At 33.1% G+C, this 21357-nt stretch overlaps 4 protein-coding genes and 1 pseudogene across 5 annotated transcripts; 3 read left to right on the top strand and 2 right to left on the bottom strand.

Annotated features, from left to right (window-relative positions):
• The first annotated feature begins 4980 nt into the window (after positions 1 to 4980).
• LOC130814962 (putative receptor protein kinase ZmPK1) lies at positions 4981 to 7068 on the top strand (annotated as a pseudogene).
• A 179-nt stretch (positions 7069 to 7247) lies between these two features.
• LOC130814964 (putative receptor protein kinase ZmPK1) lies at positions 7248 to 8707 on the top strand. The gene has a single exon (XM_057681267.1). The coding sequence runs from the start codon at positions 7763 to 7765 to the stop codon at positions 8552 to 8554; it is 792 nt and encodes a 263-aa protein (XP_057537250.1). The 5' UTR covers positions 7248 to 7762; the 3' UTR covers positions 8555 to 8707.
• A 116-nt stretch (positions 8708 to 8823) lies between these two features.
• LOC130814963 (tropinone reductase-like 3) lies at positions 8824 to 12546 on the bottom strand. Of its 2 annotated transcripts, none has more exons than XM_057681265.1 (6): positions 12437 to 12546; positions 11648 to 11783; positions 11208 to 11324; positions 10491 to 10625; positions 9559 to 9786; positions 8824 to 9307 (listed from the first exon to the last, which is right to left on the bottom strand). In XM_057681265.1, the coding sequence occupies exons 1-6, from the start codon at positions 12529 to 12531 to the stop codon at positions 9158 to 9160; spliced, it is 861 nt and encodes a 286-aa protein (XP_057537248.1). In that variant the 5' UTR covers positions 12532 to 12546; the 3' UTR covers positions 8824 to 9157. The 2 variants fall into 2 exon arrangements, with proteins under 2 accessions (XP_057537248.1, XP_057537249.1); XM_057681266.1 differs by having other exon boundaries at positions 8825 to 9307; positions 11648 to 11787; positions 12437 to 12512.
• Positions 12547 to 16714: 4168 nt separating this feature from the next.
• On the top strand, positions 16715 to 17863 carry LOC130815974 (uncharacterized). The gene is made up of 2 exons (XM_057682528.1): positions 16715 to 16976; positions 17104 to 17863. The coding sequence occupies exons 1-2, from the start codon at positions 16811 to 16813 to the stop codon at positions 17775 to 17777; spliced, it is 840 nt and encodes a 279-aa protein (XP_057538511.1). The 5' UTR covers positions 16715 to 16810; the 3' UTR covers positions 17778 to 17863.
• On the bottom strand, positions 17854 to 20667 carry LOC130815973 (protein MAIN-LIKE 1-like). The gene is made up of 4 exons (XM_057682527.1): positions 20528 to 20667; positions 18618 to 19991; positions 18111 to 18530; positions 17854 to 18034 (listed from the first exon to the last, which is right to left on the bottom strand). The coding sequence occupies exons 2-4, from the start codon at positions 19986 to 19988 to the stop codon at positions 17879 to 17881; spliced, it is 1947 nt and encodes a 648-aa protein (XP_057538510.1). The 5' UTR covers positions 19989 to 19991; positions 20528 to 20667; the 3' UTR covers positions 17854 to 17878.
• Between the last annotated feature and the right edge of the window lie 690 nt (positions 20668 to 21357).

Below are 21357 nucleotides of genomic sequence, written 5' to 3'. Positions count from 1 at the left end.
AGTACTCTATATCCATGTTGTATTTTCTATTTTCTATTTCTATTTCTTCCGCGATATATTGTTTGGGTGGGTAAACCACCTTGTTTGTTTTCATTTTGATTTATTTATTTTGTTCTTTCTTATTGAGTTAGATTGTGAGTCTAAGTGTGTAAAACGCTGTGAGACGTAAAACTCCACACCAAGATTTTAGATGAAAGGGGCCAAACATTTCATATAAACATCACATATTTTTAGGCTGAGTCGATCAGATTTTTTAGGAGTTGAGTAGTTTTATTTGGCAGGGAGTTTAACATATTTGAGAGTTTCTAATATTACTTTTAGCTTTTTGTTGAGTTGGTGAATTAGAATATTTAGCACCTTGAACCTCCATATTTTTAGCGCAAATAGTTCTCGTGTAAAGAACCATGATAGAGTAATAATATATATTAGTATTTTTGAATTTCAACCATTAATCTAAGTTTTTGATTAAATTGTTTATTTTATTAGACTAATAACTTGCCTTTGAGGCAAAGTAATTATCAAAGTGAGAACAACACATAAAGAAAGAACAAAAATTAATACTCCAAGAAACTATGTGTTTATTTGGATTTTCTTGTCTTGTTGGTATTAAAACCAAAACTAAGTACCTTGAACTTTCAATGTGTACATAAACCACTTGCATGAGCAGACCCTAGTTCTGTCTTGTCACCAAAACTGACGACTTACCTTAAGTATATGGTCCTCCAATAAATTGACCCCAAATTTTTATTTATTTTTATATATTATTTCTTTCAAAAGCATATTTTTTTTAAAGACTAAAAATAAGGCAATTCTAACATTGAAGTCTTTTTATATACACAAACAAATAAAATGAAACTAATAAGTAATAACTATTACCTTTATTCTGAAATACTTGTAACTAATTGTAATATATCGTATGAAAAACATTATTATTAGACAAGTCTAATGAAAGGGAGGAACTAATAACTACTAAGGTCCAAAAGAAATTAGTTATACTTTTGGGTTTTGTGGGCAAAATTTTGTGTCGAACTTTTCTAGTATTAGTAGATGCCACTTTTTCTCCATTATAAAAGTATTTTCTTTATCTTTATAAATTTTTGTTATTAATCAGTTTTATTTAATTTGATATATATTATTTTTGAAAATGACCTTATACCATCTCACCAACTAATTCATATACATATCTAAACGTAATGAACCTAGGCAAAATGTCATTAAAATCATCGATTATTACTGGATATAGGAAATTTTTTAATGCATATTTAGAAGTATTGAGATTCAAAAGTTATTTATAAAAAGTAATAGAAAGAACAAAGGGAGTAATTTTTGATATACATGACCGTCAATTAGCATGTGCAAAGCTATCTACAACACAGGGCCGCACCATTCTTAGAGGGGCCTCAAAAAATTTCATTTTATATTTATTTTATATATTGAATCAATTATGACACACACACATATATATATATATATATATATATTAATTTACACGAGAGTGACCAGGTAATAAAGAGCAAAAAATTATTACTTTGTTGTTTTAAAATTTGTAAACTAAAAAGAAAAAAGTGAATGATGACTTCTGCTATGCTATTTTATTTTTCAAAAATCTTACTTCTATTTGAAAATTTATAATAGTTAGCTTAATTAATGTAAAGATTTTATCATAATTTTTTTCTTAAAATTATAAAAATCTACTTCCATAAGATAGAATTAGCATAGAGGTACAAAAAATACAGGAGGAAAGATATGTACTTTTAGTAAACTATAACCAACGGAATAATATATGTTTGGTTATAACCATGAGCAACTACTAATAACTAACCTAAAAAAACTTAATTTTTCATCAGAAAATGATAAGTAAAAAAAATATTAAAATAACTTTTGTATGAACTTGTCTCATCTTAGATGGTTTTAGTGAGACAAAAAAATATTAATTTTGAATAAAAATAATAATGGATTTTCCATGACCATAATAATGGTTCTAAGATTGGGGACAAAACACCGATGGGGATGAACTGATGATCAACCTTTCTAGCTCTAGTAATTAAATGTGATTAAGAAGTATTAGTTTCCTGTTAGACACGTTTTTTTTAGGACTTTTATTTATTTAGTCTATATTTCAGTCAACTATTACTATCAAGTCAAATCATTTCCAGCAGCCGCCATTATAGAAATGGAAACAAATACTCCCTTGTTAAATCAAATACTCCCTCTCTCTCTTTTGGTTTGATGCAAATAAAAAATTAATTTTTTTTAAGAGAAAAAATGGATAATAGTAATACATTAAGAAAGAGAATAAATTATATAGATAAAATTAATAATAAATTAAAATGTATGGATGAAATTAAAAAAAAAGTAACCAATCATTATTAAAAACAAAAATAATGCAAATAAGTGAGATAAATTAAATGACAAATAATACAAATTGATTTGAAATGACGAATTTTATCAACTTTAAATGTTAAAATATCAAGTCAAACTTCAGTTAAGCGATGTGATCGAGTTCAATTCCTCACAAATTACTGATGTATTCAATCAGCTACTACTACTAGTACCTCCATCCCATACTACGCTTTTATTTTTTATATAAAAGCTTTTTTATAAGATGTTATAAGTAAATATATCTGTTATTAAGAAAGCAGCTAGTAAATCATCTTGTGTGGCCCTATTTTATAAGAGGATTTTTTTAATTTTATTTAATTTTTATTTAATTTTATTTATTTTAATATTATGTATTTGTCTTATTCTGGTTATTTGCGAATAATCATAAAAAGACAAAATATATAATATTAATATAAACAAAATAAGAAAAAGATAAAATAAAATCTTAAAAGACCTCCTATAAAATAGGAAGTTATTTACTACTTTCTTAAATAACTGTGTTGGGAATTAAAAATTCCATATACTCGAAATGCCCAAAATATCATTGGTCAATAGATCAAAGGTTAAAAGTACAAGTCAATATTGACCTGTAAAGTCAATGCTATAATGGTCAAAGTCACATGCTCATCCTAATCAGACATCACATAGCAATTTCCCACTTTCACCTTGAGTGAAGACTTTTTCAGGGTTAACCGCCCATTATCTCAAATAATCACTGCCCACCATATCACTTCCGTGATCACGTTCTCCATAAAGCAGCACTACATAAATAACCAACCAGCAGTTACAAATCCTATACTAAAACTCTTATATAAATAGATCATCCTTCTACGAAAATTGGGTGATGCAATTCTACTCTGATACTCATACTTACACTTTCCACTTACATTTACCTTTTCCGGTCTGACTTAAGCATCGGAGGGCTTTCCGGAACATCAATCCTCGGTTTAGTCTTTCTTTGTGATTGCAGGTACACCACTCGTGGCGGTCAGGTCATCTTACTTCTCTTAATTTGAAGGTACTTCTCACTTAAAGTCTCCTTTATAAATTCGACAGTTTCCTAGCAGAAACAAACCATTATTTACTTATATATCCCCGTGATAGCTATAATTTAAGTCGTTTGATTAATAACATATTAATACTGATTGTATTATACTCTATTACATATAAAACAGAAATACTGGACAATGATATTTGAATTGGTTCCTCGATCGGTCACCTGTTTTGAAATGAATATTCGTATTACCCATACTAATACTCTAATACTCTTATTTTGATTTGCCCTTGCTTGTAATATTTCTCTTCTATGCTTATTATCAAACACACTAGCTAATCCGTATTGTTTTTAAATTACATGCTAGTATTAGAAATTAGACATTACTTATCAACATTTCAAGTTACATAAGAAACGTTTAAAAAAAGACAATACAATTAAAATTTAAGCTGATAGTTGAAATATCGAAATATAATATAACGTTAACATATCATTACATGAGAGCTAGCGCCATGACCTAAAAGTGTTTATGTCACACAGACTCTTTTCATATATGACGCTAAATATTTCACTTGAAATGAATAGTTGATGAGTTTTGAACTCGTGACTTTTTTATCTTGTCAAGAAACCAACTCAGATAGATGCTTAAACTGACGATTAAAACCCCTAATGGATCGTTTGGCAGGTGGTAATAAACGATGGTAATGGGAATGCAAAACTAGTGTAATTTTGGTTGAAAAATCTCTTGGCTACCTTGATTGATGGTTATGCTTGTCCAACTTCAACCATCACATTTTCTTTACAAAATTCGTTCCAATGCATTACCATTGGAAGAGGTGGTAATGAATATTTGTAAACAAAAAAACTTTTTTTTTTATCAAAGTTTCATTACCATGGGTATGATATGGAACTTTTAATGAAATTTTATACTATAAATCATTCACATTACCACCATTTAGTACCACTAACCAAACGGGCCGTAAATCGTCATCATCATCATATCCAGTGTATCCCGCCCGTAGAAAACTATGGACAGGGTCTAGGGAGGGAAGGACGGCGGTAACTTATACCGATAAAGGAAAGCGCAGTCAAAGAGTCCCTCGACTCGAGAAAGAATAAGATAAGATTCTGCAATTGATGGGACTGAGTGCGACTGAAGCGAACTTCGCAAGTCTGCATCTTATCACACAAGCGTGACCCTTAAACATAAGATAAATATAAATAGAATGCATATGGATATAATAAAATAAATTAAAAAAAACAATTAAAAATGAAAAAGAAAACAATAATAATAGTAATAGCAACGAATAAAAGCCAGAGAACAAGAACACCGACAAGTAAGCGAAGGGAGAATCAGTAGTCTAAAACATGGATAAGGCGCCTCCACCTACCCCTATCCCTGGTCAGGTCCTCAGAGAGGTTTAATTCATGCAAGTCAATTTTTATTTACTCATCCCAAGTTCTTCTGAGTCTTTTTCGACTCTTCTTACTCTCTACTATGATGCTCTCTATCCTCTTTACAGGAGCGTCGAAAATTTTTCTCTGCACATATCCAAACAGATCATAAATACATTTATATATTCTAAAAACTACTAAATGGTCATAATACACCAAAACCTAAGACAAAGACCAACTTTTAGAAGTCATTCAAAAACCCTAGCAATACAAAAACATCCTTTCAATTACCCTTAATGCATAAAACATCTGAATGGCAATCCTAACAATCAACTTCTTCCACTTCTTCCTCCTACTAACATTTCTTCCCACCATTTTTTCTACAAAAACCACTTCAAATCATCTCCCTCGAGGCTCATCCATATCCGTCGAACATGCTTCATCAAAACTCCTTTTCTCCCTCGACAAAACCTTCACTTGTGGCTTCTACACCTTCGATAACACCACAATTGCGTATTTTTTCTCCATTTGGTACACCAATTCCAAGGACAAAACAGTCATTTGGACGGCTAACCGGGATAAACCCGTCAACGGTCGAGGGTCAGAGCTCAGTTTTAGAAAAGATGGTGCCATGGTTTTAAGTTTTAACTGATTTCGATGGTTCTAGTGTATGGGAAACTAATACTTCCTCTACAGAAGTTTCTAGAGCAGAGCTTCTTAACTCAGGAAACTTTGTTCTTAAGGATTCTAATGGTAAAATTCTATGGCAAAGTTTTGATTTTCCGACTGATACTTTGCTCCCTAATCAGTATTTTACTAAGAATACTAGATTAATTTCTAGGGTTAGTTCCCAAAAGTTTGATTCTGGGTTCTTTAATTTCTTCTTTGATAATGATAATGTGCTTAAACTTATGTATAATGGTCCTGAAATTTCTAGTCTTTATTGGCCTAAACCAGATAATAATGTCTTTCAAGAGGGTAGAACTAGCTATAATAGTACTTTGATTGCTGTTTTTGATGATATGGGTAGTTTTATATCTAGTGATTATTTGCAATTTAATACTTCTGATAGAGGAATTTTGGGTATTAAGAGAAGATTAACAATGGATTATGATGGGAATTTGAGGATTTAGAGCTTAAATGATGCATCAGGATTATGGGTCTTAACATGGGAAGCTATTGCAAAACCATGTCATATCCATGGACTTTGTGGTAGGAATGGGATTTGTATATACACACCTAAGCCAAATTGTTCATGTCCTCCTTATTATGAACATGTAGATTCAACATGTAGATTCAAAGGATTGGAGTAAAGGGTGTAAGCCTAAATTCCATTCGAATTGCTCTGATTCGGAATTCCTTGAGTTACCTTATGTTGATTACTTTGGGTTTGATATCAATACTACTTCTTCAACCATTTCTTTTGAGGATTGTAGACAACGTTGTTTAAGGGATTGTGGTTGTCAAGCATTTAAGTATGCTATGAGTGTAGGATTATGGAATTGTTACACAAAAAGTGCTCTTTTTAATGGGTATAGGTTTCAAGGTAGTTGATATAGGTTGGCTATGTAGTAAACAAGAACCAAACTATAAACACACGTTTTTTATTTTGAAGTTTCGAATTCAATAAATAAGGCTGATTAGTTTCTATTGTAATGGAATTGTTTTGTGATTTTGTGGTTTGAAACAAGGAAAATTAAGAAAGATATGTTGATTGAACAACTTAAAATTGGTTGAACCAAAGGTTTAATTTCGATACAGAATTCACCACAAAATTAAAGCTATGGGCTCCTAAGAACACATTCAATCTTTAGCCAAAAGAATGAAAAGCAAAGGAACTTCAACTTACTTTCAACTACTCCAAGTTAAAATTAAATTGCAAAGAAAGAACAAGAAATGCTCAAAGGTTGTTTATATTAAAGATGTAATGGAAGTGAATGAATTATAAGAGAGCAAGTAGCCTATTTATACTAAAGAATTCAGCTACCAAAGATTACAACTTGCAAGAAAAATCTGAATATTACGCAAAAGCAAGCTCCCAACAGCTATATTTTTAAATCTAGTGGATAAAAACAAGTCTCCAACAACTATATTTTGAAATCTAGAGGATATTTGAAGAAAATAAAGTGATTGGCTTGATTTGAATTGATTTGCAAATGTCCTTCAATAATCTTCGTATATCCTTAATGATTTTCAGCCATTTTGTTGATTTTATGGCTGAATGTTTTGCTTCGATTCTTGCTTTGCACGCTTTGTAAATTTCGAACCCATTTGAGCAAAAAATAAATACTAGACTTAAAAGAAAATTACAACTCAACTAACTAAACATGAGACAAGCTTGATCCTAAACCTAGCTTAATCATTTCTAAAGGACTCAAATATTTGAAATGAACTAAAAGACTCAAATTAATGAAGACTTAGTTCATGACTATGAAATTAAAAGGCTTGACATTTGGACTTTGAATTTGAGCGTCTTCCGTTGATGTATCATTGTATTGATCTTACTAGCTCATGAGAATTAGATGTAGGTGATCCTACATCGGTAGTATACATATAAGGATACCAAAAGGGATACATAAATTGGAGTCTAAAACAAGTCCTAGTTTGTCTAGTTTAGATTTTGGAAAGGGGAAACCCAAAATTGAATTAGTATCTAAGTCTTATAACTTTGCCAATAAGCAGAGTTTTAAGTGGGTTTATGTGTATTCTTTTGGTGTCGCGATTGGAGCAATTGAAGGTGTCGCGATTGGAGCAATTGAAGTCGCCATTTTGATCGCTAGTTGGTACTTCCTTTTCAGGAAACAGGGCTTTTCGAACTCTCTAGAAGAGGGGTATCGAACTCTTTCAAGTCAGTTTAGGAGCTTTAGTTATAATGAGCTCAAAACATCAACGAATAAGTTCAAGCAAGTTCTAGGGAAAGGCGGATTTAGAGCTGTTTATAAGGGTGTTTTAGGTGATGGTCGCGTAATAGCAGCCAAGAATCTTGAAAATATGGTACAAGGGGAGGAAGAATTTTGGGCAGAAGTGAGTACAATTGGTAGGATGAACCGTATGAACTTAGCTAGAATGTGGGAATTTTGTTCAGAAAAAAAGCACAAGCTTTTAGTTTATGAATATGTTGAAAATGGGTCATTGGACAAACATTTATTTCTGTCCTCAAGTAGTAGTAATTCAACTGTTCTTGGATGGGATAGGAGGTTTAAAATTGCATTAGCAACTGCTAAAGGGTTGGCTTATCTTCATCATGAGTGCCTAGAATGGGTTATACATTGTGACGTAAAGCCTGAAAACATACTCTTAAACTGCGATTTTGAGCCTAAAATCTCCGATTTTGGACTAGCAAAATTATGTCAAAGAGATGATCAAGGTTTATTATCTGAGCTATCGAGAATTAGAGATACAAAAGGGTATATGGCTCCGGAATGGACAACAAACCTTCCTCTTACCGCGAAGGTTGATGTTTATAGCTACGGAGTTGTGATACTAGAGCTCGTTTTAGGCATTCATTTGTTGAGTGTAAAGGTAGAAGGTGATTACCTCGAAGAAGAAGAGATTTCTAGATTCACAAAATTTGTGATCTTTGCCAAAGGAAAGATGCAAGAAGGTGATGATTTATGGATGGAGAACTCAGTGGATCCAAGGTTGGAAGGGGAATTTAGTAGGAATCAAGCTGTTAAGATGGTGGAGATAGGTCTTTCTTGTGTGGAGGATGATAGAAACAAGCGTCCAACAATTGAATCAATTGTTCAAATTCTTGTAGAGTGTGAAGATGAAACAACATGATTGTGCATATTCTATTCTAGACAATATGTGAATAAGTGATTATAGATTTCTAGTTTGTGTTTAATTTGGCAACTAAGTTTGATAAATTGATGTGATCAAGTACTACGATGATTTGGCAATCTATAAGTATCAATGTCTACAACTTTCATATCAAATCACAAGATTTTGACTTAACTTAAAATTTCAACCACTAAAGTGATCGAAATGTTGTAGACATATTGATCAGTACAACAATGATTTGGCAGTCTATAAATATAAACTTGAATACTAATCAAAAGTTCTAGTTGGGGAAAAATTATAATTAAAAGTACAATTAACCTTCACAATTTTACAATTCTTTAAATATACTTATTGCCCATTGGAATATACAATGCATTACAATATAATTTTGATAAAATCATGTAAACCAAACAAACACAATATAATTCAATTCAAACTCAAAGTTAATACTTCTACAAGTCACACATTAGACTTTTGTTATACAATAGTTTTAATATTACTCTTCTGTTCCACTCATTTTGCATAATTTAGGAAAAAAAATTATCACTTACGTAATTTAAAATAATGTAAAATAAGTGAGATAAAGAAGTATAGCGTGGTAACTTAGAGTCGAGGATTCATTCCTCCGGCAACAACTAAAGTTTCACCAGTTATATAAGAAGCTTCGTACGAAGCCAAAAACGCAGCAGCATCAGCTATATCATGTGTGCTACCGAACCTGTCTAGTAAAACTTCTTCCTCGAACATTTGCCTCTGCATCATTGTAAGAAAATCAATCGCAAATGTCAACCAACTCAATTAAAATTTAAGTTGATAGTCAAATCCTCAAGACATGTTATTTGGATAAAATTTTAACTTGTGACAATCCGTCATGTAGCATCTGACACCATGTCGAGCAACTAACTCAACTAGAAATTTAAGCTGATGGTTTAGGGCCCTAGAGATTGTGAACTTTCGATGATTATTAAATATGTAAATAAGCAATAAATAGTTGATATACTTACTATAGGATCAGAGTTAGTGATGATTCCGGCGAAATGGGTGGGTATGTAACCGGGAGCAATGCAGTTAACACGAGTGTCTGGTGCCAATTCAGTTGCTAAAGCCTTAGTAAGTCCATGAAGTGCTGTTTTTGTGACTCCATACATACCCATTAAAGGCATCGGTTTATACGCTGTTATTGAAGATATGAAAATAATTGCCGATCTTTTTGTCAAATGGGGTGCTGCTTCCTGTAAAGCAATTAAAAGTGGCGCATATTATACCATACAAATAAGGGTGTTCAATGGTCTGAATTGGATAAGGGCACCTTAATCATAATATAGACCGGGCTTTGAAAGACAAGTCTGACTTAGCCCGGCCCAATTCAGCCCATTTTTATTACTAAAATCATTTTAATCCCCATTTATCAATTTATAAGAATTAAATTATTATTTATAATAATTAAATTGAAAAAATATTAATAATCGTCATTGACATTGTCATTTATAATATTTGAATTATATCCTAATACTCACATATACATATGTGCTGAACCAACTCAAATTTCGCTCATCATTCTTGAATGAGATTGGTTACAATTTAACATTAATACTTCTATCAAACTAATAACAGGGGAAGTGATATCAGGTTTTGAATATTGAGAAGTAGTGATTATAAAAGTCAAAAAGAAAATAACAATAAAAGATGATTGATATATAGTAGTTAGATTAGATATCGGTGCAATTCACAATTGTGAATTTTTGTGCAATTTACAATTTTTATTAAATTTAAAACGTATGAATATTGTGCTCAAATGTAGTTCATAATAATTTACTACTTATAAATTGATTTTTTTTATTTTTGATAGGATATTTTAATTGAAGAAATAAAAGGATAATTTTAAGCAAGTAAATAATTAGTTATGTAATTATATACCTACTATTCAAGAACTCACTTGGATTAGAAGTACTGGAGCTTTCAAATTAACCTCCCATAACTTGTCAAGGGCAGATTCTTGGGTGTTTAAGATGCTATCAGGAGTCGGGTTTACTGCTGCATTTGATACAATCACATCTATTTTCCCAAATTCCTGCAATCAATTAAACGCAATCTATAATTTTAATACACCATTATATTTACACATTAGTAAGCAGTGACGGAATTAAGATACTTTTATAGAGACTTTTAAAATTGATTATATTATAATTATTTGACGGAAAAGAAAAAAGTTGGAGGAACCATAACATTTTTACTTACAATATTAATTTACATTTTTTTCTTAAAAATTCAGTATAATTTATAACTTATATACGGTGATGCTGAAAAAATTCAGTATAATTAATTTTTAACTTATATATGGTGTTGCTTGGGCATTCTCAAGCCCCAATGTTAACACAAAAGTTAACAAGGATGTAAGACTTTTGGGTAAGAAATAAAACCCCAACAAAAGATCTAACCAATTAAATGGATAAAAAAATATGAATAATTGTATGAGACGATTTTACCGTAAAATGCTTTTTATATATAAGCTGAAATAGCCAAATTAATACAATTATAAGCATATAAACTCCTTATCTAATTAAGATCATCTCATCGAGAGATGATCATTCATAAAAATATCTCAAAATATTATAAAGTAACAAAGTTATTTATTAGAAAATTAGTGACCAACCTGAATAGTCTGATCTATCATATATTTCCTCTGTTCGGCATTCGCAACATGACAAACAACTCCTAAAACATTAATTCCTTTACTCTTTAGCTTCTCTACTGCTTCATCCACATTTTTCTGAAATCAATCAATGAAATAAATATAATTTCCTATTCACAAATATCATTTAACATATATATATATATATATATATATATATATATATATATATGAAAAAATCACCTAAAAACCACTTTAAGTGGTGAAAATTTAAAATCGAGTTACATATTTTTAGTTTTTGGTATACATATGTTTTTGGCATTTTGATAAATAATTGTAACTTTAAAATCGGGATACGTAATCTGTTTATGGGTAGATATTTTCAATGATAGTATGAACTAAAAAAAGGCGTGTACATCCTTTACATTCAACACAGAGTAAATGTGCAATAAAAATGAGACCTTCTTGCGAGAAGAGATAACAACAGAAGCTCCTTCCGTTCCAAGACGTTCAGCAATGCAAAGGCCAATACCTTGAGTTGATGCAGTGATTATAGCTACCTTCCCTGTGTATCTCTTTGCTATGCACTTTTCCATCCTTTCTTACAAAAATTAATTAAGGAGAATTATACTTCAATTTATATTCCCTAATTATAATTAGTTTACTTTTCTATTCATTAAATATACTTTAAATACTCATTTCATAATTATTTAGTCAATAGCTAGTAGGAAGTAAAACCTTTTAGACAAATATACATTGAACTAAAATATTTACTTTACAAAAGTGACACTGACACTGACACTACATCTTATCAAATTTGCTACATTATTCAAGTTAAAAACCAAAGTTCAAGTTTTTAATGGCCCATTTGGTTTTGGGTATTGAAGGGTGGTCTGTTAATTTTAGTATGAAAATCTCTCGATAAGTTCAATGATCATATTTATTGTATGTCAATCATTTAACTTTCATCGCAAAAATCATTTTAATGCATTACTATTTAAAGTCGTAATATTAGATGATAATGAAAAATTATAAATAAAAAATTTTTTTGATTAAAGTTTCATCACAATGAAAATAATAGGAAAAAAAACTTTTAAAAAGAGCAATGAAATACTATATTGCAAAATAAAACAGAAAAAAAAAATGAAATGTGACAATCAAAGTTAACAACTTAGAATTATAATTTATAAATCAGTCATAATAGTATGAAATAGAGCAAGGAAAATAGATGGTTGATGTAGGTGTATTACCTTAGTATGATCTTTAATTTAAACAAGTATACCTTCTCTTTTCTTCTCACTATTTTTCTTCTTTTATATTCTGAGTATGTCAACCAATATTCCATCGTTGTTTTTATAGTAAAACTAAAAAGCTTTCGGGGGAAAGGGTCCCATTTTGTTATGCTTCCTCGATAACCAAAGGTGAGAATTTCTACATGCGGCCCATTTTCTTAATCCGTTCTTTCCTTGTTTTGACCCACCATTTCTATATGCGGCCCATGTTAAATTTTAATTAGTGTTTAAAATTGATTCAAAATCTAATTGTAATAATGTGATAATTATAAATTTTTGTATGAGGCGGTCTCACCATAAAATGTGTTTTATATATGGGTTAAATAGCCTAATAATACAAATTATTAGCATATTAACTTCTTATTTTTAGGTCGTCTTACCGAAAAAAATCTCTTGCAGCTTTGCAATTGATTCGTGAATTTTAGCCAATATTTTGACCCTATTTGAAATTTAAGTTTATATATTTTTCATTTTCACGTTATCATGTTTTTCGGATTCATGTCTTGGCTTTTTTGTATTTTAATTTTATATTTTCATTGTGAAACTTTAAATCGATGTATTTGATCATTTTAATAATAAAAATTATTTTTAAAAGACTTTTTTGAAAAAAGATATTGACAAAAAAATTTAGACCCTTGGACCTTGATTCATTAGGTCAACTAGACCAAAACCGAAAACGACTCACTCGCCCATCCGACATATAAATAAGAGCAGCTCGTCTTGTATGAGACCATCTCACTATGATACGGATCCATATAATAGCCTTTTTTTTCAATTGATTATTTTAAGATTATAAGTAATCGTTTTAAGGTTATAAGTAATAATTCTAAGACTATAAAAAATAATTATATTAAAATTTAAAGTAATCATTTTAAAGTTATAAGTGATCATTTTAAGACAAAAAAATGTATATTAGGCCAACCCAATAAAAGTGATCTTACCGTGACACCTTCTCATGTAAGAATCAGTGAAACGAGAGCTAGTTGTAAGAATTTATAAATTCTTAATAAAAGAGAGCCATTAGTAAGAATATGAATATGATGAAATTCTAAGTTGTTTAATGTCCTTAATCAAATTTGATTTACCAACCAATTTAATAGTAGTATATAATTGATGCTGGACACTGGTATTGCATCATATGCGGCTGATAGTGCATCTTGCATGGTTTAAATACAACTAGTTATATTTCCAGTGTTCAGATGAATTTCATCAATTTATAAATATAATAATAATATTTCCAATTGGATTAATTTTACTAATTTAAATTAATTATTATATGCAACTTATTCTTCTGGTGTCGAGTTGAGGGACTTTTTAACCATATTCTTTTTTATTGGTATGATGTGTTGTATTTCGTTCTCTTTAGACACTAATTATAATTTTTATGAGTGGAATACACTAGTTACGATGTTGATGAATTCTTTTATTATCTAAACCCCACCCAAGATAGTAGTCACTTAATGACATTTAGGTAATAAAATGCTATTATAGATCCTTGAACTACTCTTGTTGAGACTATTTTTCTGTGAGACGGTCTCAAAACATAGAGCTCTACGCTAATAATTTGTATTGACATGATCGACTATTTACCTCATATATGGAGCGCATCTCTTAGTGAAATCGTCTATTAGAATTTGTGTATATTCTTCTAGTATCTGCTGATTAAGTGCTTTATTCCACATTGCTTGCGGAAAATTGAATAAAATAATTTTTTAAAAAAAAACTTAAAAGTAAGTTCGAAAAATTTTAATTCTCAATTTAAAAGTATATAATTAAATCTAAAGTCAGACTTTTTTTCGTTATTATTAATAAAGAAAAAAAGAATATAATGTGATAAATTATAACATTTTTCATGATAAGACAGACTTATAATAATAATAATAATAATAATTAATCATAAAAAATCAAAATATCTTATATACTCTCTCTAACTATAATATGAGATGAGTACACGCCGAGGTCATAATTTATGGAAATTATTATTTGTCGCCACCTTTTTCATTTTATCGCCACCCCCTTCTAACAAAATTACCATATTACCCCTAGATTAAAAAAATTACAAAAATGCCACTTAAGTTAAAAAATGTTTAAGAAATGTAAATGGCACTTAATAACATTGTTATCGCTTAATAACATTATTATCGGAATTATATATATATTGAATTTTCAGAGGCTTTATGGTAGTATATTCGAATTCAAACACGATACCTTCTCTCTAAAAACTCTCTAAAAACAATACGTAAAGTTAAACAAGCTAGAACTCTAGATCGAACATCAATGGCATACCAAGACGTGCATGATAACGATCCGGTAAGTAATTAATCGGTTCGATTTTTGCAAAAAAAAAAAAAAAAAAATAGGAACGTAGTCGCACAAACCAGTCGCACAAAACGTGCGACTGGGAGTCGCACGTTTTGTGCGACTGGTTCGTGCGACTGCTTCATAATTTTTTATTTTTTATTTTTTTTTTTTGTATTTGAATAAAAAAAAAATAAATAGAAGTCGCACAAAACGTTTGTGCGACTTCTATTTATTTATTTTTTTTAACTTCGAATTATAAAATTTATTTTGTTTAATTAAATTATTTTATTTTAATCTATTGTTGTGCTATAATAATGGTATTTTATTATAATTATTTTGTAGAAATAATTATTTTTTAAGTTATTATTATTTTGATATATTATGATAATGTTATTATAATTATTATTTGCAGGACTTTGAAAATTTAGGAGATAATATAGATTATTCTGATAGATTTGTTACCGATAGAGAATTTGATTCTGTAGATGATTTACATACTTGGGCTAATGAGATAGCACTAACAATTGGATTTCAATTTACACGTGCTTCATATAAAAAAAAAGAAGGGCGTTCTAGAGTGAGTCTGTACTTAAGATGTCACCGTTACGATAAAAGAAGTGTTGATTTGCATAACTTAGACAATGCTCCCCGACCAGGTTCCAAAAGTAGGGGTTGTGGGTGTAAATTTATGATTTTAGGAACTAGTCGTAACCCAAAGGAAAGACCTTGGACGGTTAGAGTGTTTCCTGGTGAAAAAGGAATACATAACCATCCGTTCTTCATGTACATAGATGGTCAAATAAGAGTAAATAGGATGACTGTGGATATCAGGCAGCACATACGAGATCTAAGTGCAACTGGCATGCAACCAGCATTTATAATGTCTTCAATTAGAAGAAATTTTCCTCGTTTTTATGCTAGTATGAATCAAATTTACAATGAGAGACAGTCAATGAGGAGAGAAGAGATGGATGGTAGGACTCCTCTTCAACACTGTCTGTATATGGCCACGGAGCATAATTATGTAGTTTGGAGGGACTTGGATAGTGAGGATCAGTTGACTAGATTATTGATTGCGAATCCAACTTCTATCCAGATGCTACGTTCGTGGCCCCATGTTGTGTTGATAGACACAACGTACAAAACGAATAAGCAAAAGTGGCCCCTTTGCGAAATCATTGGAATGACGCCAACGAATCATAATTTCTTGGTTGCATTATGTTTGATGCGAGATGAGGCGGCTGTGTCTTATTCTTGGGTGTTGGAGAGGTTGAGGGATATTTACGGGACAGTGCAGACGCCGGATGTAATCGTAACGGATCGGGATAAGGGTTTGTCTGCAGCTATTCATGCTGTCTTTCCAGGTAAACATGTTTTAATTATTAATTATCGTCGATCTATGTATTATATATTTCTGAATTAATTTTAAATTTATGTTTAATGCAGATGTACGACATCTATTATGCGTATGGCATATTGGCAATGACGTGGAGAACATGGTCGATAAATTGTGTGGCGGCAAGAAAAATCAACAGGGCCAGTTATTCAGGCAAACAAAATGGAACCCCTTGGTTAACAGTATGACGATCGCCGATTTTGAAAACAGATGGGAAGGGATTGTGTCCACTTGGTCGACTAGGAACCGGAGAGTCGTGCAATATTTGGCAGGAACATGGATTCCTCACAAAGAGAAATTTGTGCGTGCGTGGACGAATGATTGTTTGCACTTGGGTAACCAGACTACCAGTAGAGTTGAAAGTCAACACTCTTCCTTCAAGTACTACTTGGGTAGCGGTAATAGCTCATTCGATACGTTGTTTAAAAGGGCGCACGCACAAATTACGAATCAACAATCAAAAATAAGACAAGCTCTTGAGGAATCTAAGAATTCCATTTCAAGAACGTCGCGACTAAATTTTCTACGACCCATCAGTACTACGACGCGTCTCTCAGGTACTTGAACATGAGCTGCACCCCGATGGTGACGACATACCTGAGCCCGAAGCAAGTCCACCGAGGAAAGGAAGACCAATGACAAGCAGAACCTTGAGGAGAAACAAAAGTGCGTTTGAGTACAGTAGATCGTCCTCAAGGGGTCGCGGATCAAGATCATCATCACGCGGGAGATCCAGTGGTAGATCAAGCAGCCGGTCGCATCAATCGTCAGTTGGAATTAACTTCAGTTTCAACTTATCAGGTACTCTTATTTCTTTTCATTTAATCTTATATTCAGTTTCAACTTATCAGGTACTCTTATTTCTTTTCATTTAATCTTATATGTTTTATATCAATATTGGCGTAATGATATATTGTTATTTATTCAGATGGTGCAGCAGGTCGTGATTTTTCACTTTTTCCGTGGCCAGATCACATTCCATTTATTCTTCCGCCATATCTGTTTGATTGGATTGATGTTATAGGTGACGGTAATTGTGGATTTAGAGCTATTGCCACCACAGAGTTAGGGGGTGAGGAAGCATGGCCTCTGTTACGACGTGCAATGAGTTTGGAAATGGAAACGCATAGAGAACAATATGCACGCTTATATTTATCAGCAGATTCGGTGGAGGAAGCTATATTCAGAGTTGGTGCCCACAATAAAGGACCTGCTCCGTACGATCACTGGTTGGAAGCGACAACACTGTATTCTGCAGCAACATTTTTAAACATAGCAATTGCGTATTATGGCTCTGCGGATGGTCATCCAATGTACAATTGTTTAGTGCTTCCTTTAAGAAGAACAGGGGGAATGCATGGCGTAAATAAACTTATACATATTCTTTGGGTAAACGGGAATCATTATGTTCAGCTTTTAATGAACGATGATTCATCTCCACTGCCGCCAGTCCAACAAAATTGGAGAGCAGCTAACAATTCATGTGCAGATTTAGAAAGACAATATCGTAATAGGATATCACTTTGGAGTAGAATGTGCAACATACAACGACAACAGCATAATAACACCGCCGGAGACGCGGTGAATTTAGATTCTCCATAGTGTTTATATATAATTCAATTGTTCAAACGATTAAAAAGTTGTTCATACATAAAGATTAAATACAACAATTGTTCATGCATTACAAAACAGGTAAATGTCTATTAGGGGCTGCGCCCTCTACACTCTTGCCATTCGGAAAACAACTCTCTAAGATCCTCTAAATACATATCAGCAGCATCTCTTTCCCGAGGCGTCATTTGAGCAATAGCTGGCATCCTGAGCAATGGTGCAAGTCGAGTTGGAAATTCAGCAGCAAACTGTAAAACCAGACAATTGCAAAGTCAATACATGTTATGAAACATAAAAATAAAATACATAATTAGGAATACTAACATATTCGACTCTGTTATCAGCAGCACCAAACGCAGCAGCAGGTCCTTCACCTGGGATGAGAAAACAGTGGGAAGACACTCTAAACCAGTCCACGTAATCCGGGGCAGCCTCTGATGGAACCGATGCGCGACGCTGTGCCTGCTCCACTACGCGGGCACAGTAAGGGAACCTACTCCACATCTCCGTAAACATACAGGAAGAAGCGAATGTAACTGAGTAGGAGCCCTGTGCTGGTCGCAGAGCTTGGGTAGGTCTCAGCGGAGCCGGGGGAATCTCCTGTGCAAAACCGAGCTGCCTCACTGTCCTCTCAGGCAAATAGACCTCCACGATATCGAAACAGGTGATACCACCGATATACGAGGTACGTGGGTGCTCGTTCAATAAAGACCTATCATAAGTCAAGTACGGAGTCCACTCCACCTGCTCACAATGAATATAATACATAATCAACATAACATCTCTGCCCTTGACAAGTTAAACAATTAAGTTTGAAGTCATGTACAAAACCTGTGCCTCTGTCATGGCATCCAGTATGCTCCTACAGTCTATCAGTCTGCTCAGCTCGCGGATTGGCTTCGGCGGGGACCACATCTCTGCCCTTGTCTTGTTCGGCATGTCAGCTTGACGCGGATGGGGGCGGAAGGCTGGGAAGTACTCGTAAATCCATGTCTGCAACAGTGTCAGGCAACCAGCAATAGTCTTGCACCCAGTCCTTGTCGCCATACCCAGTTGGCGATACATGTGAGCAAGCGTCACTGCACCCCAAGCAATATCAGCCTCATCAGCGGTAACAGTAACAACAGGGTGAGGACGCATCCCGACTCTAGTCTTATCCACGAGCAACGTGGAACCTACTATAGCCATGTAGTAGGCGGTACGTTGAGTATCCATAGACTGAGAACGGTGGCATAGCTGCAACAGTGCACCAACATTAATGCTGCCGCTTGTGAAGTGCCCCTTCGCACGCAGCTCCGACAATGGCATACCAAAAAGGCCGGCCAGGCCAAGCTGCCATTCATTATCAGACGGTTGCACGGGAAGTGAACCGTCAATGCCAATTCCCAAGATGCGTTGCACGTCGTGCAACATTATGGTCATCTCCCCCCACGGCATGTGGAAGGTGTTGGTGTCAGGCTGCCACCTTTCCACAAATGCCGTAATGAGAGCACTGTCGATGTGCTGGTGCATTATATACGGCAGCCGACCAAGGGGAGTACCAGGTAACACTCTGTACAATTCATCAGACATGTCCTGAAGTCTAATGATTGAATCCAACGTTTTCTTCCGAGCACGACATTCCAAAATCAGAGGGGTGCGCTCCGATCCCTCAAATATAGCCTTTGCTACGTGCCCACCGTAGCTGGGTATTAAAGTAGTATCAACAGGGCCCCCGGGCTGGGCTGATGTGATTAACCAGTCCGTGTCCGCGGACTGTGATCGCCTCCTCCCCCGTGGAGCCGCATCCTCAGCCTGGCTTACTCCTGCCTGATCAGAAGTGCCACTCGAGCCCTGCCCTCTACTCTTGAACTTAACAGCATGGCCTCTTACGATCGTCCAATCAACAGGATGACATGCAGACTCATCCTGACCAAGAGACTCTTCCCGACTAAGAGACTCGTCGTAATCAGTATCATCGTCACCTGAGCCGACCGTATGACTATGTAGGCTACTTTGGCGCTCAAAGCGACTACGCACTTGCTCTAGGGTACTTGAACGTTGGGCCTGACTATGTATGGCCGCTTGTTCTTGCCTTGCTCGCCTTGCAGATCCCGTAACCCCCCTCTCATGGGGATCACCTCTCAGTAAAGTAGGCCTAGATCTATTGCCGCTTAATAAACCTCTAAAAAACCCTTTTCCTTTACCTTGATTTCCAGCCATTTACTAGAATTTTCATAATTTAAATTAAGACAACATTTTAAATTACTTAAAATCAAATAAATTAAAAACAAGCAACACGTAAAATATTTCACATTTACAAATAATTAAACAATTATTATATTCATAAATATTTAAACAACTCAAATTTAATAAATTAATTACACTAAACAAATTCATTACAATAAAAAAAAAAAAAAAAAAAATTAAAACCGGTCGCACGAACCGGTCGCACATTTTGTGCGACCGGTTCGTGCGACCGGTTTTAATTTTTTTTTTTTTTTTTCTTTTTCGAATACGTAAATCAATAACTACTTCTTACAACAACATTATCATAATACATATTATTATAACATTTACTAAATAACATTAACTAACAACAAACTCTTTCAAAAATTTTTTTAAAAAAAAAAAAAAAAAAAAAATTTGGTTTCGGCCCAGTCGCACAAAACGTGCGACTGTACAGTCGCACGTTTTGTGCGACTGGGCCGAATCCAAAATTTTTTTTTTTTTTTCCTTCGATTGATTTAAAAAAAACTTACCTCGAATTTTTGTTGACGATTTCGATTCCAAAGTTTTAGCTCCGCTTAATTTTATGTGAAGAATTTGATTTTATGGAAGTGATGAAAGTGTTATTGAGTGGATTTGAAGTGTTTTTATATAAGTTATAAGCTTAGTGGCATTTTCGTAATTTTTTAAATTTCAGGAGTAAAGTCGTAATTTCATTCAAGGGGGGATGGCGATAAAATGAAATTGGTGGCGACAAATAAGAAATGGGTAATTTATTTGTTATCTTGGTGGAAGTAAATGGCATGTCCTCTTTTGTAGTCAGTACTAGCCAGTAGCCAGTAGCCACTAGGGTTGGAAGTTGTCTGCACTTATTCCATTTTCAGAAACAGCAAACAGACTTTGAAAAGTCTCATAGTAAACGTGTCCAATAGGACTATACATTCATCATTTATGCTTTAGATTGGTTTGAATGAGTCAACTATTTTCTCTACGCTCTAATTGTAATGTTTTATAAACTTTATATAATAGGAGTAATAAAGACTGCGTGCTATTTTTTTTTTAGAAATTATTAATCAATCACCAATCACCGTAATTTTATCATAAAAAGACTAAATAAATATTAATAAAGTAAATAAAATCAAAGAAGATAAATTCAAATCCTAAAATCCCCACCCTATTAAATTATTATTCTACGCAAGGGTGATTTATCAATATTTAAATTATCATTATTTACTTAGACTATCTCTATTTTTGTGTGAAAAAAGAAACCACAGGAATATTATTACAGAAGAAATGCGTGACTAAATAGAATGGAAGTTCATAATCATATATCCATTACTAACAACTTATAAAATAACGACAT

The sequence above is a fragment of the Amaranthus tricolor genome, chromosome 6 (assembly GCF_026212465.1).
Source record: "Amaranthus tricolor cultivar Red isolate AtriRed21 chromosome 6, ASM2621246v1, whole genome shotgun sequence".
NCBI lineage: Eukaryota > Viridiplantae > Streptophyta > Magnoliopsida > Caryophyllales > Amaranthaceae > Amaranthus > Amaranthus tricolor.
Note: the sequence above shows the minus strand (reverse complement) of the source record. Positions and strands in the feature narration are given on the sequence as shown.